The sequence below is a fragment of the Bos taurus genome, chromosome 6 (genome assembly GCF_002263795.3).
Source record: "Bos taurus isolate L1 Dominette 01449 registration number 42190680 breed Hereford chromosome 6, ARS-UCD2.0, whole genome shotgun sequence".
Taxonomy (NCBI): Eukaryota; Metazoa; Chordata; class Mammalia; order Artiodactyla; family Bovidae; genus Bos; species Bos taurus.
This window is the reverse complement of record NC_037333.1, coordinates 66434877-66452112: the sequence shown is the minus strand read 5'-3', so window position 1 is coordinate 66452112 and position 17236 is coordinate 66434877. Positions and strand designations below refer to the sequence as shown.

The following is a 17236-nucleotide window of genomic DNA, read 5'->3' as shown; positions in this document are numbered from 1 at the left end:
TCTAGGAAAGAAAATCTTCTCAAAAATGTTATTTAAGCAGAATTTTCAGTTCTATGAATATCTAATTTATTTCCTGAATGGCAATCAGGTGTCTCCTTTCCACTGAGATACTTGCTTGGACTAATTCATATTTTATGTCTAAAGCTAATTCTTTCAAATGCAAAACTTCTTCTTACATCTTCACTAACAAATTTGGATACATGTTAATATAGTTATGTGAATATTAGGATTCTAAAATGTACTTAATTTTAAGACAAGTTTCTGAGAAGGACAAAAGTGTTTGTATCTAAATGTAATTGTTGAGTACTCTTTTCCCACATTTTTATGTATAACAAGGTCTCACTCTCAAGATCCTTTCATAGACTTGATCGTTTCTGTTTTAACTCAGTGGCTGGCACATCCCTTTATGTTCCAGTGATCTATAGATGAATAAGTGGGGAATTATAAGTGTATTTGTTGGATCAAGGAGTTCTTAAAGCCAAATTATTAGGTCCTTATGTGAGAATAAATGATATGGGATGGTAGATAGGGCATGAGTTGAATGTTAAAAATCTGGATTCTCTTCCCACTTCATCTGTTACAAAGCTGTATGTCTCAGAATCTCCCTAGACTTCCCTCAAATGAAGGATTTGAATGAGGTGTTGATTAAGATTTCTTACAAATCTGATACTATATGATTCTGAAATTTCTTATTGACCCTGCATTTTTGAAGTGTGTGCTTTGCTTTGACTGACATATATATTTTCTTTCCTTGTTTTCATAAAAATCATTTGAGATGCCTTTGCCAGATGACCAGCTAGGGTGAGAGGTGCAACCCATAGCTGCAAAGTAGAAAAAGCTGCCTGGATCTGCAGGAGAACAAGTCCATGACCTTGACATTGTAGCGTCCCCATCCCCAGACACAGGAACTCGGATCCAGCAGTGTTTGATTGCATGTCAGATGAATAAAGACAAACTCCAAAGCATCATTACCTTACTGCTAGTGGACAATTGTTTGTGTTTTGCTATTTTGCAGAAGATAGCATAGCAATGAAAAGATAAATTACTGTACAAGGTTTCAGAGTTGCCATTTGTTTGTGTAATATTTTCTTTTCTAAGGAGACAGTGTAGGTTAAGGAACAGCTTTCTCTCTGTCTGCCTCTCAGAGATAATTTGAATTTCTCAGAGGTCTGATAAAGAAATGAGATTAACCTATTTTGTGATCTACTCTGCCTTTTCATTTTGGGGACATTCATTTTCATGTTAATTTTTTCCTTATGGCAGTAAGTAGAGTGGTTTTTTTTTTTTTTTTTGGTTGACAGGTTTACTTAACACAAGAAATCTCAAAAAAAAAATCATTTTGGATAAATCCTTCTACAAGAGAGAGTTAGATGATCTGTTATGGAACTAGTTTATTCCCTCTAGAATCATGACAGTGAGGTGGCTAAAATGCTTGTTACAGGGTTGAAGGTTGTTGTTGACAATTCAAGTTGTTGATTATAGTAAATATAAATTAAGGTATTATTGTAGCATGGGTGGCTAACTTTTCTTTAGTTTAATTATTATTTTGAGAAACAGTCTGTAAAAACATTAATTTCCACCTTTCTCTTTTCTTCTAGTCATGGACTCCTGCCTTGTAGATCCTTCTGTGAGTCTGCAAAAGAGGGCTGTGAGTCAGTCCTGGGAATGGTGAATGCCTCCTGGCCCGATTTCCTCAAATGTTCACAGTTTAGAAACCAAAGTGAAAACAGCAATGTCAGCAGGATTTGCTTCTCACCACAGCAGGAAAACGAAAAGCAATGTAGGTGTCTGCATTTTGTTGCATTTTTTGAAGTTTTTATTGAAATTCATGCTAGGAAATACACAAATAACGCATATAGTACAATAAATTTTAATAAAGTGACCAGACTCATGTAACCAGCACCCAGATCAAGAAATAGAATAGTAACAGCAATCCAGAAACCCAACCTTCCTACCAGTGATCTGACCCTCCCCAAAGAGACCTCTATACGGACTTCCATCACCTCAGGTAATTTTGCCAACTTCTGAACTTGATATCAGTGGTATCAATCGTACAGTATGCATGCCTTTTTTGTCTAACTCCATTTGCTCAACATTATGTTTTAGAGATTCACTGTACTTTCATCTTCTTGTAGTTCATTCATTCTCATTTTTTATGGTATTCTAATATATTTTATGGGCTTCCCTGGTGGCTCAGTGGTAAAAAATTCACCTGCCCATGCCTGCCAGTGCAGGAGATGCAAGTTCATCCCTGAGTTGGGAAGATCCCTGAGAGAAGGAAATGGCAAACCACTACTGTATGCTTGCCTAGGAAATTTCATGGACACAGGAGCCTGGTGGGCTAGTCCATGGGGTTGCAAACAGTCAGACATGACAGTGACTAAACAATAATATGTTTTATACCACAATATATTTTTCTACTCTGCTGTTGACAGACATGTGAGGTGTTTCCAGCTACTGTGAATGGTGATGCTAGGACTATTCTTGTACATGTCTTTGATGGAACATGGCTATGTATTTGATCAGCAAAACAGTTTTTTAAAGTGGTTATGGACATTATATTCCTCCTAGCTATGAAAGTTGCACTTGCTCCAAATTCTCCCCAAAACTTGGTATTGCCAGTCATTTTCATTTGAGTGATTCTGATGGTAATGTTGTGGTATTTCTTTGTGGTTTTAAGTTACATTTTCCTAATGATTGGGGCTGAATTTTCAAGCTGTTTTGGTTATTTAAATATCCTTTTTTGTGAAGTGTCTGTCCAAGTATTTTGCCCATTTTAATTGGGTAGTCTGTCTGTCTGTTCCTAATTTGCATTGTATGCATTGTAAAGATCTCCCACTGGCTGGCTTACCTTTCCTTTCTTCTGTTAGTGTCTATTATGGAATAGAAAGTCTTAATTTTAATGGGTTAGTATTATTAATCTTTTCCAATCCTCAGTTTTCCAGATTCTCAGAGGCTGTGAAAGCCTCTTTCTAAATTACTAGGAGGGCCCTTTGGCTTCCACAACGTGAGTTACAGTTGCCTGCAGTTTTGAGTTCTTTTTCTAGAATATTGGTGCTTAGCACTAAGTCATCCAATCCACTGTCCTTATAGTTACTTGCCAAATACTTGGTGTGTCACCCCATTGAGTGCATTCCTTTCTTTAGGTAGAGTATTCTAGTTCACTTCTGATAACGATTTTAGCAATTGGACCACCCCCTGATGCCAGGGAATGTCTGTCTCCACCTACCATCAGTAATGGCAACTTCACACTTATGCCAGCAGTGAGTGATCCAGATCAATAACCCCATCAGACTGCCTGCTTTCTGGGACCATTCCTGCAACTGTCACAAGCTGGGTCTTTCAGAAGCAGTCACTGAGATGGAATTTGTTGTACAGGGTGTTTATTAGGTATCAGCACTTGTGTAAAGGAGGAGAGAGAAGGCAGGATTAGGTGGAGGCAGAAGCTGAAATGTGATCCAGGCCCACTGAAGCTTTAGCTAAATCCTCAGGGAGTTCTGGGGCTCATATGGTCTCAGGGACTTGTTCCATGTTGGGACGAGTCAGCCAGGTCTTTATACCCCCACCTGAAGCCACCACTGGATGTGATCCTTCTTGGGAAGGATGTGCCCTTGTTTAGGGCCGTTCTCTGTTGGATTACAGTGGGGGAAGCAGATCCTCTCCTGAAGGGCAGGAGTGTAGAGTGGGAACAGACCACATTGATCCAGTAAGAACTGCACTGATTTTGCTCTGTTTATAAGACAGTGTCGGTAAGACTCCACCTCCCTCCTGTTTGTTTCCATTCTGAGAGTGCGTTTCTCTGGTGAGCCTTGCTGAGAAACCAAGGTGTTTCTTGCATTCTGCTCCTCCTTGGCAGTCCCAAGTTGTAATTTTTTTTTTTTTTTTTGGTAGAGCAGAAAGATTGCTAGATTTCCACTTGGCTTTGCAGAGGTTTTCTACCTAACTCTTTGGCTTGTTCTTTATAGCAGAAGCCTTGAGGGGAAATCTTTCCACACAATAGGCCTGCCCTTCTCTGTGTCTCCTTCCCCGCTACATCCTCGGCGCCTTTATTTCCCACTCCTCTGGTAGCACCAAAACTCGAATTTTTGTCTGTCTACCTCTGTGGGATTACCAAAAAGTTCTACTGGCTTCTCTGCCTCTTTGCAGTGGCCCTCTGTCCAGATTCTCAGTTTCTAGTACTGTGCCAAGAATTGGCAAGTTCCAAGGGGTAAAAGCATCCATACATAGAATGTAGACTGTTTGTTCTACAGTTGTCTTCTCTCTGGATCTTAGCCACTCACCTCTTAATAGTCTCACCAGCTATCAGAGGCCTTTAAATGGATGTTTCTTGTGTTTCATCTGGCTTTTCCAGTTTTACTTGATGGGAGAGACATTAACCTGTCACAAGTTACTCATCCAAGCCTAAAGTAAGGGTTTGTTTATTTCTTTTTAACACAATATACAGTAGAGGTCTACTACTAAATTAGGATTCCCTCCAAAAGGTTGTATATAGCAATAAACTACCAGAATGATGAGTGAGTGTACATGAAAAAGAAGCCCTTTTAATTCTTTTTCAGCTACATTTCTCCCATTTTAATAAGAACACTTTATTACTCATCATTTGGAAAAAGTAGCCTGTTGATATAGGATTTAAGAATCCACTGAGGTGAAAATAAAAAATCATCAGTGTTCCATAACATGATGGTCCTAAAGTATCAGTTTTTAAAATCAAAGTAATACCAATATTCTTTAATAGCTCTAGGTGAAATGCCACTTCACATATGTTCCTCAAATATCAGAAGATAGTACAAATCTTTCCATCTCGGAAAAGATTGATGGTTTTGGAAAAGATCTGGGAAGATATATTAAAAAAAACTTACATTTTAAGAGAATAGAAATGTCCTAAGTACACTCATCTGAGACCCTCTATTTGTCAACCTTTTTAGAATTCTTTATACTCTTTTTTTCCATGTAGAGTTAATTCTCTGAAAATGAGTCTGATAATCGGTGTTTGATGCAGTATTTTCCAGGAATTTAAAATAATTTTTCCATCTCATGCTTGATAGATAAGCGGTATGCTAGCCATCACAGGTATATTCATAGGGCATGTGCTAGGAAAGAACCACTGTTAGCTGTGATATTTATGCATGCATGAGAATATAATTTCTAGCGCACACACACATAGTTACTTAAAAATGTTCATATACTAAGAATATTGTATGCCAGGTAGAAAAGTATCAATTATATAATATTGCCTTAATCGTATAAGGGTTTGTGCTGTAAGACCAGTTATGAATATAACTCATGAAAGTCTTTTTCTCATTTTTTCACTTATTTAGTAAATATTCATTGAGTATTCAGTTCTGAGCATTATTGCAGGTAATATGAAAAAATAAAAGGAATTACAGTAACGATAATATTGGTTTATATCCACCTAGAGTGATGGTTCTCAACCAGAGATAATTTTGCGACCCCTCCACCTGGGAACATTGGCAATGTCTAGAGATAACTTGGTTGTCACAACTCTGGGGACAGAAAGAGTTGCTACTGGCATTTTGCAGGTAGAGACCCACTATACTGTAAAACATCCTGCAGGGCGTAGGGCAGCTACCCACACAAACTGTTTGGTCCCAAATGCCAGTAGTGCTCCTTTTGAGAGACTCTAGGTTAGGCGTGATGTTTTGCAAGGTACTTGGCTTCCCTGGTGGCTCAGACGGTAAAGCGGCTGCCTGCAATGCAGGAGACCCGGGTTCGATTCCTGGGTTGGGAAGATCCCCTGGAGAAGGAAATGGCAATCCACTCCAGCACTCTTGCCTGGAAAATCCCATGGATGGAGGAGCCTGCTGGCTCCAGTCCATGGGGTCGCAAAGAGTCGGACACGACTGAGTGACTTCACTCACTTTCTAGTAATAATAATAATAATACTTCTCATACTCCCGACCTTTAAGGAGTAATATTTAATACTTTAAGGAGTGTTAAGCCTAATTTGGTAGATCTATATATAAGAATGTGAGAAACAATGTAAAAAGAACATTAGTAACTCCATATAACATGCTGACAGACAGAAACTGTAGAAGAACACAAGTTAAATGTCAATGGAATAGAAGTGGAGTCAATGATATAAAGGAGTTCTGAATGTTTGAAAAATGAAGGGTCTCACTTGACACAGAGGAAGCAAGGGGGTGTCCTGGGTAGGCATTCAGCACTGCGGACCTGTATTGGGTGTCAGGTGTCTATTTAGCCCATGAAACAAATGATGATTAAAAGTTGACTCCCATCTTAGTTTTCTCCTTCCAACTCGTCAAGTCATTTGCCCAAGAAAACAGCAGCCTCGCTTTTACCTTGTGAACCCCATTCTCCTTTCCAAAGTGCTTTCACAGCTGTTAGCTCACTTTGCTTCCAGAGTAAATCTCTGAGGTATTATCATCTTCATTTTATAAATTAGGAAACTGAGGTTCAGGAAGATTATCCCAAGATTATTTTAAATCAGCCCCCCAGTTCTGTTTTCATCCCGGGACCGTCCTGGGATTTGATTATTAATCTTTGAATGCTCCCCTCTGTTACAGCCTCCTTCTCACAAGAGCTTTCAAATGCCTTTTTAGACTGAGCTGAGCCAAAACTCACAACCTGTAACAGCTGCTTTTCCCAATGCACAGCTCTGTAAATTTAATTCATCTTGTCATAGCATCTTTTCAATCAGTCATAACTCTGAAGATATTTTGTTCTCATATGGAAGGATACTCAGTTGTCTTACCCTTTCTATCTTATATCAATGCCTGGTCCCGTAAAGTAAATAATGTGCTAACGTGATAATGCTGTGGAAACTATTCTCAGAGGTTTTTAAAATAAACATTAGTGTGTGTTTCCATAGTTGACTTGTGAGAACTCAGAGGGCTAAAGGTCAAGGTCCATCAATCATTCTGAGCTTTCTGACTAGTCCTTTACTCCACCTTGTCTGAAATTGTGTATGGAAAGTAGTTTAGAAATAGATCTCTGGTGCCATGAAAGAACTTCAGCTATTTATTCTTTCATTTTCCTCTTCCTTTTCCGAATATCTTATTTGCTTTCTTAGCTTTGGTTGTTGAGATAAACCACTTCAGTATGTTAGCCCCAGTACATTGTTGTCTCAAGATCTTAGTAAAACATCATACCCCCTTTCTCATTTTGTGTTGTGAATTCACTTGGGAAAATTACTTTAAAGTAGTGTCAATATTTTGCCAGAGGCAGATGAGTAGAGTTACCAAAATTAGCCACACACTTTTCATTACAATGAATAGTCAAATATAATGAGATTTGCCTAGAACCTCAAATTTTGTAACATTTATAATTTTAAATTATTGACAGCTTAAGTTGTAAAAGCATTTTCTTTCTTTGATATATAGTTGCTTCTTTTAAGGGCCCCAAACCTAAATCTGAAGACTTGTTTTCAAGCCCTAGTTGTTTTATTTAATAACTGGGTGGTCTTGAAGCAAGTTTCATAAACCCTTTTTATTTCTCTTTCCTCAATTTTATTTTACAGTAGGAATAATACCTGGGTGGTAGAATGGTTTTATGGACTAAATAAAATACTGTATTTGAAAACATTTTGGGAATCCATAACGCACTATGAAAATGTAAACGCTTCAGTATAACAGACATTTAGAAGCGTGTTTTATGGACCATGTAGTCAGTGAGGAACTGGGAAGGAAAGACGAAATGCAGAATTTTTAAAAAAGCTTATTTATTTGGCTGCATTAGGTCTAGTTGCCCCTCATGGGATCTCTTTAGTTGCAGCATGTGAGATCTAGTTCCCTGACCAGAGATCCCACCCAGGCCCCCTGCACTGGGAGCATGTAATCTTAGCCACGGACCAGGGAAATGCTGGCATGCAGACTTTTTAAAGTGCTCATAAGCCCATGGAGAGCTAGACAGATGAGTACAAAGGCAGAGCCTAAGACAAGGATTTGAGCACAAATCATATGTTTGGGAGAGGTGTGGACCAGTGGAGGAGTGGGAAGGTGGTTCAAGGGATGGAAGGTGGCCAGTAAAGGTAAATTATGAATCCAGCTACCATTGTGGTCAACTGGGGCTTAATGTCATGGTAAAATCTGGGAAATAGTGTATGATTTGTACAATATGGCTCCAAATTACCCCACTAGAGGGATGAGGAACTGAGGGATACCCTTCCTTCCTTTAGCCTTTGAAGCTGATAAGGATCTACTACAGCCTATAAGTACTATGTCCTGTAAGAGCAGAGACACGGGATTGTGGAGGAGGAAGTCCGAAACCTGGCTGCACCCCACAGAGGAAGGCCTTTGTCTCTGGTTATTTCTCCTTCATCTGTGGCACTCTCTTTGCCTTTGTTTCTAGAACACTGCTCTGTTTTGGTCTGCTTCCCATACTCTGGCCACACATCAGTCTCTCTCCTCCTCTCCTGGCTCCTGAAATATTGATATTCCACAGAACTCTGGTCTCAACCCTCTTTTCTCAATAGTCTGTTCATTTTGTCTAGGAAACCTCATAGTTGCTCATAGCCACGTAAGTACTAATGACTCTTAAATCTGTACTTCATCCCTAATCTTATTCCACTCCCTCAGGCCTCCAACCTGTATTCCGAAGTCCTTGCTCCAACCTCTCAAGCAAAGCTACTTTCCCCTAGATCTCCAGGAATTGTCATCCATGTTGCTGAATTCTATGGGAAGTTCTCAGTCTTCCCCTGACTTGACCTCCTCCAACTTTTGCCACCTTTAATCACTCTCTTCATCCAAGATGAAGGCTTGGCTTCCAGGGAGGTTTTCTTTCTACTTTTGGTCTGTGTGCGTATTCAGTTGCATCTGACTCCTTGTGACCCTCATGGACCGTAGGCCACCAGGATCCTCTGTCCATAGGATTTTCCAGGCAAGAATATTGGAGTAGATTGCCATTTCCTCCTGCCAGGGATCTTCCCGACCCAGAGTTCAAACTTGTGTTTCCTGCAAGTCTCCTACACTGTAGGCAGATTCTTTATGTCTGAGCCACCAACAGAATTTCTTTCTACTTTGGCCACCTATTTTCAGCCTCCTTTGATATTTTCTCCTCATTTCTCTCACCTCTAAACACTAGAGTGCCCCAGGGCTCATTTCTTGGACCACTCCTCTTTTTGATGATCTAATTCAGGCTCATGGCTTGAAATACCACCAGACACTGACATCTACCAGCATGGATCTCAAACCCGCACATCCTCTAAACTCTGGGCTTGCATGTATATGTATGCTTGTGCTATATACTCACACCACACACACACACACACACTGCTTTCAGCTTTCTAGTTATTTCTACTTGAGTGTCTGCAAAAATGTGTTAAGCATAGTAGGTCCTACATACTACCCTGATCTAGTATTGACCCCACCCCTGCTCTACTTCAAACCCTCCTCATGTTAGTAACAACTTCATTCTTCTAGTTGTTTCAGCCAAAAGCCTTGTACCATTCTTGACTTTTCTCTTTCTCTTCCATACCATATCTGATCTTTCAGAAATCTTACTGTCTCTACTCTCAAAATATACACATAATCCAACCAGTGTTCACCATTTTCATGACAACCCCTGGCTCTGGTCATTTCAGTTTCTGCTTGGATTATCCTTCCACCTCCTTATTAGCATCCTTGCTTGCCCCAGCAGGTTGTTCTCCATACGGAAGCAAAAGGGATCATTTAAACATTTACATCTCTCCTCTCCAAGTTTTCCCATCTCCCTCAATATAAAAGCCACTATCCCTACAACCTTCAGGGCACTCCATCAGTATCATTGCCTCGCATGACTCCAGGGGGGCACCAGTCACACAGAATTCAAGATAAACAGTGCCTGCTAGAGTTGTACAACACAAACATCCTGCCCTTCATTATCTGGCCCGTATCATCTCTCTGATTTTTCTCTGAATACTTGCCTTTTTGCTCTTAAGGCTCCAACTCCTCTGCCTGCAATGCTCTTCTCCTAGAGATATCTTCTCAGTTCTTTAAGGCATCTGTCTGTAGGGCTGTAACATAGAACATGTTAGGGAGAGTGATCACAGATAAGGGAAGGAAGAGAAGCCATAGGAATAACAGCTATTGTTACTGTTGTGGTTATTAGGGCAGTGATAGAGATAAAGACTTGGAAGAACTCTTAATAAACTACACAATCAACTTGTCCAGTACTTGAATTTCGTTTGGCTGTGAATTGAAACTTGAAGGTTTTAAAAATCATTTGAAGTCCCTAACAATCTCTTTCCATCTATGAACCATGAGGAATGCTCAGCTCTGTTTTCTGTGAAAGCCAGTCTTGTTTTGACTTCCCTCCTTCCCATGCCAGCTAAAGAAGCAGTGCCAAATAAAACAGATTTCTTGTTGAGCCTAAGTACTAGCTCTTCTCTTTGGGTTCAGTAATTCTTATTTATAGATCATTTGAGATTAGGTGTCTATTCTCTGCCAGATATTGCTTTGCTTGAGATGGCACAGTGGTTCCTAAAACAGAAATAGAGAGATGTCCTTTCCTCACCTGCTTTCATTCATTCTTCTTCTATTTTTGAGTTAATAGCATGGCTTGGAAGTTGGTAACTCAGAAACCCAATATCATGGGTTGATCCCTGTGCATCTTACAGAATATTATTTTGTTCAGTGGCTGGAGACCAAGGGCATCCACTTTTTGTTCAGTATTGCCTCTTGCTATCAGAAATCCACATTTGTGGTCTTACAGATGATAATAAAATACAGAAATGTTTATCAACAAAGCAAAAGTTTGATTTTTTTGATATATGTAATTATAAATTCATAGCGCTAAGCCTATTTTATTTTGGTCAATAAGCAGTCTGACCACTCTAACAAGAATGCTGGTAATTCACATGTGAACAATTCAAAGCCTGATCTATTTTAATTCTATCTCCAGCTTTATATCTCTATGTTGATCAATTTAATCACAGCAGATACATCTTTATAGAACCAGGTAGCTGAATAAAATTGCTGGTTGTTTTTTTTTTTTTCCACACAATAAAAATATTAGCTTAGTTCTGTTTCATATTTCTGTCTAAAAATTCCCAAGACTGGATACTACCTCAGTCCTTTTGATGGACATAACTCCTTACACTCAGTCAGTTATCCTTGAAATTGAGCTCCAGGAACGTGGCAATTTCCTGATAATTCAGACTTCCTAGAGTTTGAACTCTACACTCTGGGCCACCCACTGAAACTAATGCGTGATTCAGAATCATCTCATCAAAGTCTGAATCTCTCCTGAAATTGCGACTTCATTATGCCAAATAGCATCACGATCTTCATAACTTCAATTCCATTGAGCTCAGCAGTTGGGAAGCAATTGCCATCTCCATTTCATCCACTCAATCCATATGTTTATTTGGTGTCTAAACCTCTGTGCACATTTAAACAAAATGAGCTAAATCCATATTGAGGAGGCTGTGAATGTAACATAGTATTCAGAGGTATGGTCTTCCAAATATTTTTGCTTGTGGGACCCTAAAAGGATTTTGAAAAATTATATACCCCTTTCACGATTTTAAGTTAATATTTAAAAACTTTAAATCATGAATGTAAGCAGTTGACAGAATACAATCTAAAGGATATTATAATAATCGACATTTTAAAAATGAAACTGTTATATTACTCTTTTAAATGTGTTCAGTGGAATTTAAATACCATAGTGACTTGGCACTCACAGCCATTCAAAATTTGCAAGCTCTTCTTTTAATATTGGACAGATATTACATAGCTTCTCTTTTCACACTTCTATTTCCCTTTGCTCACAGAATTTCATTCTGGTGTATTCTTTTTAATGCTTATAATTATTTTTATCACCCTAGAAAAAAGCCACATATGAGAGTGGAAATTATTACTTACAAAAAACTTCTCTCATTTATGAGACTGAGTGTTAGCATTTTGATTAACTTTCTGTAGTAATTGTGACTTAAGTCTACTATGTATAAATAATTACTAAGCTTAAATGTGACTTTTGTTGGAAATTCATCTCTCATTGTGTTAGATGGGATGATTTCTTTTAAAACTGGTTTGTGTAGAATGGAACAGGGTTTGGCATCAATTCCATTTGTACTTTTTTTGTCTTCTGGATTGTAATGACTTGAAGACTTATTCATATAATTGCTCCTGCTGCTGCTAAGTTGCTTCAGTCATGTCTGACTCTGTGCGACCCCATAGATGGCAGCCCACCAGGCTCCCCCGTCCCTGGGATTCTCCAGGCAAGAACATTGGAGTGGGTCGCCATTTCCTTCTCCAATGCATGAAAGTGAAAAGTGAAAGTGAAGTTGCTCAGTCATGTCCGACTCTTAGCGACCCCATGGACTGCAACCTAACAGGCTCCTGCGTCCATGGGATTTTCCAGGCAAGAGTACTGGAGTGGGGTGCCATCGCCTTCTCCGATTCATATAATTAAGTACATGGAAATAAAAGGAGTTTACCATAATAATGGTCCTCAATTATTTGAGCAACTTTCCAGGTTAATATCAAAAGTCACATAGTAATAATCCACCATTAAAATTATTAGAGTCTTGGTTTGATTCTTCTCCTATTTTTGAAAGTAAAAATTGGAAAGCACCTTACTTGCCCATGAATTTATTATCCTGTCATTAGAGTCTTCATGGTCTCAATTTCTGATAATTTTACCAGGATTTATCAAACATCTATTTATTTTATTTATCTAACATCTTTCAGTTAGATCACTTTGTTTAAATCCATATACTGATAAAGAATTGGGAAACTGAAATATTGTTAATTTCAATTTATCTTTGATAATACACAAATTTTGATGAAAAGCTTTATATGCTATCACATGCATTAAATATATACATCAAAACTTTGAAGCTGTTTATTTGATTCATTCAATTGACATAGAATTTACCTAATTGGTAAAGCCAAACTTCACTGTCAAACTAATTGGCCAAATTAGAGTGACTTTCTGACAGAAATAAGCTGATTTTTAGTTTATATTAGTGTGTTAGTATGTGTCCCTGTGTAAAGTATCTTACTTAACTTCTTAATTTACACAATAAAATTCAGTTTTTTCTCGTGTACAATTCTGTGAATTTTAACACATGCATAGATTCTTATAACCATTAACACGTCAGGATGCACAATAGTTCTATTACCAAAATGTGTACTCATGTTATCCTTTGTGATCAAACCCACATTCCAACCCCATTGATCTGCTCTTCAGACTTTGTCATACCTTTCCAGTATGTCATGTAAATAGAATTACAGTATCTTTTGAGACTAAACTTCTTTCACTTACAGTGATACCTTTAAGATTAATTCATGTTGTTACTTGTATCCACTATTAGTATTATTTTTACTAGTAGTATTTGATTTCTATGTATGATGACTTACTTGTTGTAGGACATTTATTTTTAATGCATGCCTGTATCCCAAGCTCAAGCAAGTTTTCCCAAACCTCATCCTGCGTGGCCCCCATGACTCAGTGCCCCTGATTTGGCATGTCCTCTTAGCTGCCTCTTCTGCAAGATTCCCAGCTACGGCCTAAAGGATATTTTTTATTTCCAACTTTTAGTGATTATGAGTATTATTGCCAGCCATTTACTTAAATTTTTTTAAGCAAATTCCTCCAAGATAAACACCTAGATTGGTAAGCGCTTTATTCTATAGGAATTGCCAAACTGTTTTCTAGACTGGCTGTTTTGTTTTGCTTTCTCACCAATAATGTATGTGAATTCCAGTTGTTCCATAATCTCACCGGTGCTTGGTATTGTCCGGTTGATTTGTATTGCTTTTGTGTTAGCTATTCTAACAGGTATGGAAAGGTATCTCATTGTGGTTTTAATTTGCGTTTATTTGTTGACTAGTGAATGAGCATCTTTAACATGCTGATTTCCCATTGGTACATCTTCTTTGGTGAAGTGCCCATTCATATCCTTTGCTCATTTTTTCCCCCTTGGGTTGTATTTCTTATTGTTGAGTTTTGAGAGTTCTTTGTATATTCTCGGTGGCAAATCTTTTATTGATTATGTGATTTGGAAATATTTTCTCCCAGCCTACACCTGTCTTTTCATTCTCTTCACATTGTCTTTCACTGAGCAGACATTTTTATTTCAATGAAGTCTAATTTATCAATCTTTTTTTGTATGTTACATGCTTTTGTATCAAAGAACTCTTTGCCTTACATATGTGCATGAAGATTTTCTCTTATAATTTCTCCTGAGACTTTTATACTTTTTGTTTTATTTTGAAATATGGTGAGTTAAATTTTGCATGAAGTGTGAAGTACAGATCAAGTGGTATTTTCTTTTTGCAAATTGATATCCAATTTTTCTAGGATCACTTGTTGAAAAGACTATCCTTTCCTCATTAAAGTGCTTTTGTACCTTTGTTATGTTAATTTACCATATTCATGTGGGTCTGTTTCTTGATTCTACTCTGTTCCATTCTGTATCTATCCAAAACCATGCTATCTTAATTATTATAGCTTTATCATAAGTGTTAATATCTTGGTGGTGTGAATTTTTCAACTGTGTTCTTATTCAAAATTTATTTTTAAGTTCTAGTGTCTTGCCTTTCTGTATAAATTTTAGAATCAGCTTGTCAAAAAATCCTGCAGTGATTTGATTGGAATTGTGTTAAAGCTATTAATCAGTTTAGAAAGATGTCAATTTGATATCTTAATCATATTGAATCTTTTAAACCATAACCTTGGTTTATCTTACCATTTATTAGGTCTTCCTTGACTCTGATATCAACATTTTCGTTATATAGATTTTGCACATATTTCTTTGGATTCTTTTAGAGCTGTTGTAAAAAGTATTGTTTTTATGATATTGGTCTATTTTTCATTGTTTGTTATGGTAAACAGAATTATAAGATACTCTCCATTCCCCTGGAGTATGCTCACTGTACCTGTATAATTTCCCTACTTTTGAATGTGGACATGAATTGTATATATGATATGATAGTCACTTCTGTTATATGTCCCAGCCAACTTTGAGAAAGGTAGAGTATGAATGGAAGGGCTGACATAATCATTTAACCCTTAAACTCTATTCTTGGTCCCTGATCGTTTTTATTATGAAAGATACTGAATTTTATCAAATGCTCTTTTCTGAGTCTGTTATTTTGATCATTTGGTTTTTCTTTAGTTTGGTAATCAGATGATTACATTTTTAAAATTTTTTGGATGTTGAATAGCATTGCTTCTGAGGATAAACCCCACTTGGTTGATTATTTTGTGCCTAAAGATGATTTTCCTTGAATTTATTCTATCAAGTTGACGGAAAAGCTCATTCATTCCGAACGAACTATTTGGCCAACCCAATATTAGGGGGCTTCGGACACGACTGAAGCGACTTAGCAGCAGCAGCAGCAGCAGCAGCTGTGATTCTAAAGTCTAAATTTATATCTTTCACTAAATTTAGGAAGTTATAGTCATTTATTTTTCAATTTTCTGAATAAATGTTTCTCATTTCCTTCTTGAATTTTAATGACATCAATGTTAGATCTTTTTATAGTACCCAACTGGTCCCTAAACTTATGTTCATTTTTTTTTTTCCAGTCATTCTTCTCTCTCATGCAGGTTGGATAATCTGTTAATCTATGTTCAAGTTCATTGGCTCTTTCCATTGTCATCTCAGTTCTGCCATTCTGTGGCTCTTAAAAAGAAAGGAACTTAGTTACCATATTTTTTAGTTAGAAAATTTCTACTTGATTCTTTCTTGAAGTTGTTATTTCTCTACTGAGAACTTCTGTCCTTCCACTCATTTCAAACCTGTTGACTATTACTTCATGGAGCATGTGTATAATAGCTAATTTAAAGGCTTCATCAAATAATTCCAACATCTACGTCATCTGAGGGTTCAGTTCAGTTCAGTTCAGTCGCTCAGTCGTGTCCGACTCTTTGTGACCCCATGAATCACAGCATGCCAGGCCTCCCTGTCCATCACCAACTCCTGGAGTTCACTCAGACTCACGTCCATCGAGTCGGTGATGCCACCCAGCCATCTCATCCTCTCATCCCTTTCTCCTCCTGCCCCCAATCCCTCCCAGCATCAGAGTCTTTTCCAATGAGTCAACTCTTCACATGAGGTGGCCAAAGTACTGGAGTTTCAGCTTTAGCATCAGTCCTTCCAAAGAAATCCCAGGGCTGATCTCCTTCAGAATGGACTGGTTGGATCTCCTTGCAGTCCAAGGGACCCTCAAGAGTCTTCTCCAACACCACAGTTCAAAAGCATCAATTCTTCAGTGCTCAGTCTCCTTCACAGTCCAACTCTCACATCCATACATGACCACAGGAAAAACCATAACCTTGACTACACAGACCTTTGTTGGCAAAGTAATGTCTCTGCTTTTCAATATGCTATCTAGGTTGGTCATAACTTTCCTTCCAAGGAGTAAGCGTGTTTTAATTTCATGGCTGCAGTCACCATCTGCAGTGATTTTGGAGCCCAAAAAAATAAAGTCTGACACTGTTTCCACTGGTTCCCCATATATTTCCCATGAAGTGATGGGACCAGATGCCAGGATCTTCGTTTTCTGAATGTTGAGCTTTAAGCCAACTTTTTCACTCTCCACTTTCACTTTCATCAAGAGGCTTTTGAGTTCCTCTTCACTTTCTGCCATAAGGGTGGTGTCATCTGCATATCTGAGGTTATTGTTATTTCTCCAGGCAATCTTGATTCCAGCTTGTGTTTCTTCCAGTCCAGCGTTTCTCATGATGTACTCTGCATATAAGTTAAATAAGCAGGGTGACAATATACAGCCTTGACGAACTCCCTTTCCTATTAGGAACCAGTCTGTTGTTCCATGTCCAGTTCTAACTGTTGCTTCCTGACCTGCATACAGATTTCTCAAGAAGCAGATCACGTGGTCTGGTATTCCCATCTCTTTCAGAATTTTCCACAGTTTATTGTGATCCACACAGTCAAAGGCTTTGGCATAGTCAAGAAAGCAGAAATAGATGTTTTTCTGGAACTCTTGCTTTTTCCATGATCCAGCGGATGTTGGCAATTTGATCTCTGGTTCCTCTGCCTTTTCTAAAACCAGCTTGAACATCAGGAAGTTCACAGTTCACATATTGCTGAAGCCTGGTTTGGAGAACTTTGAGCATTACTTTACTAGCATGTGAGATGAGTTGGTGTGTATGTTTTCACTGGGGTTACTGAGAATGATCTGCTTTTTAGTTTGTCAACCGATTTTGGAGTAACAAGTTGGCATTTTGAGTACATTATGAGATTCTAGGCCTTGCTAAAATTCTCTGGAGGATGTTGGTTTCCATTTGTGTTTTGTTGTTTCATAGT

At 38.1% G+C, this 17236-nt stretch overlaps 1 protein-coding gene across 3 annotated transcripts in view; it reads left to right on the top strand.

Annotated features, from left to right (window-relative positions):
* CORIN (corin, serine peptidase) overlaps positions 1-17236 on the top strand; it is a 309411-nt gene that overhangs the window by 129829 nt on the left and 162346 nt on the right. For all 3 annotated transcript variants that reach the window (XM_005207933.5, XM_024993569.2, XM_002688245.6), the window contains exon 5: positions 1599-1780. In XM_005207933.5, the coding sequence (XP_005207990.1) occupies positions 1599-1780 (182 nt within the window). The remainder of the gene's footprint in view (positions 1-1598; positions 1781-17236) is intronic.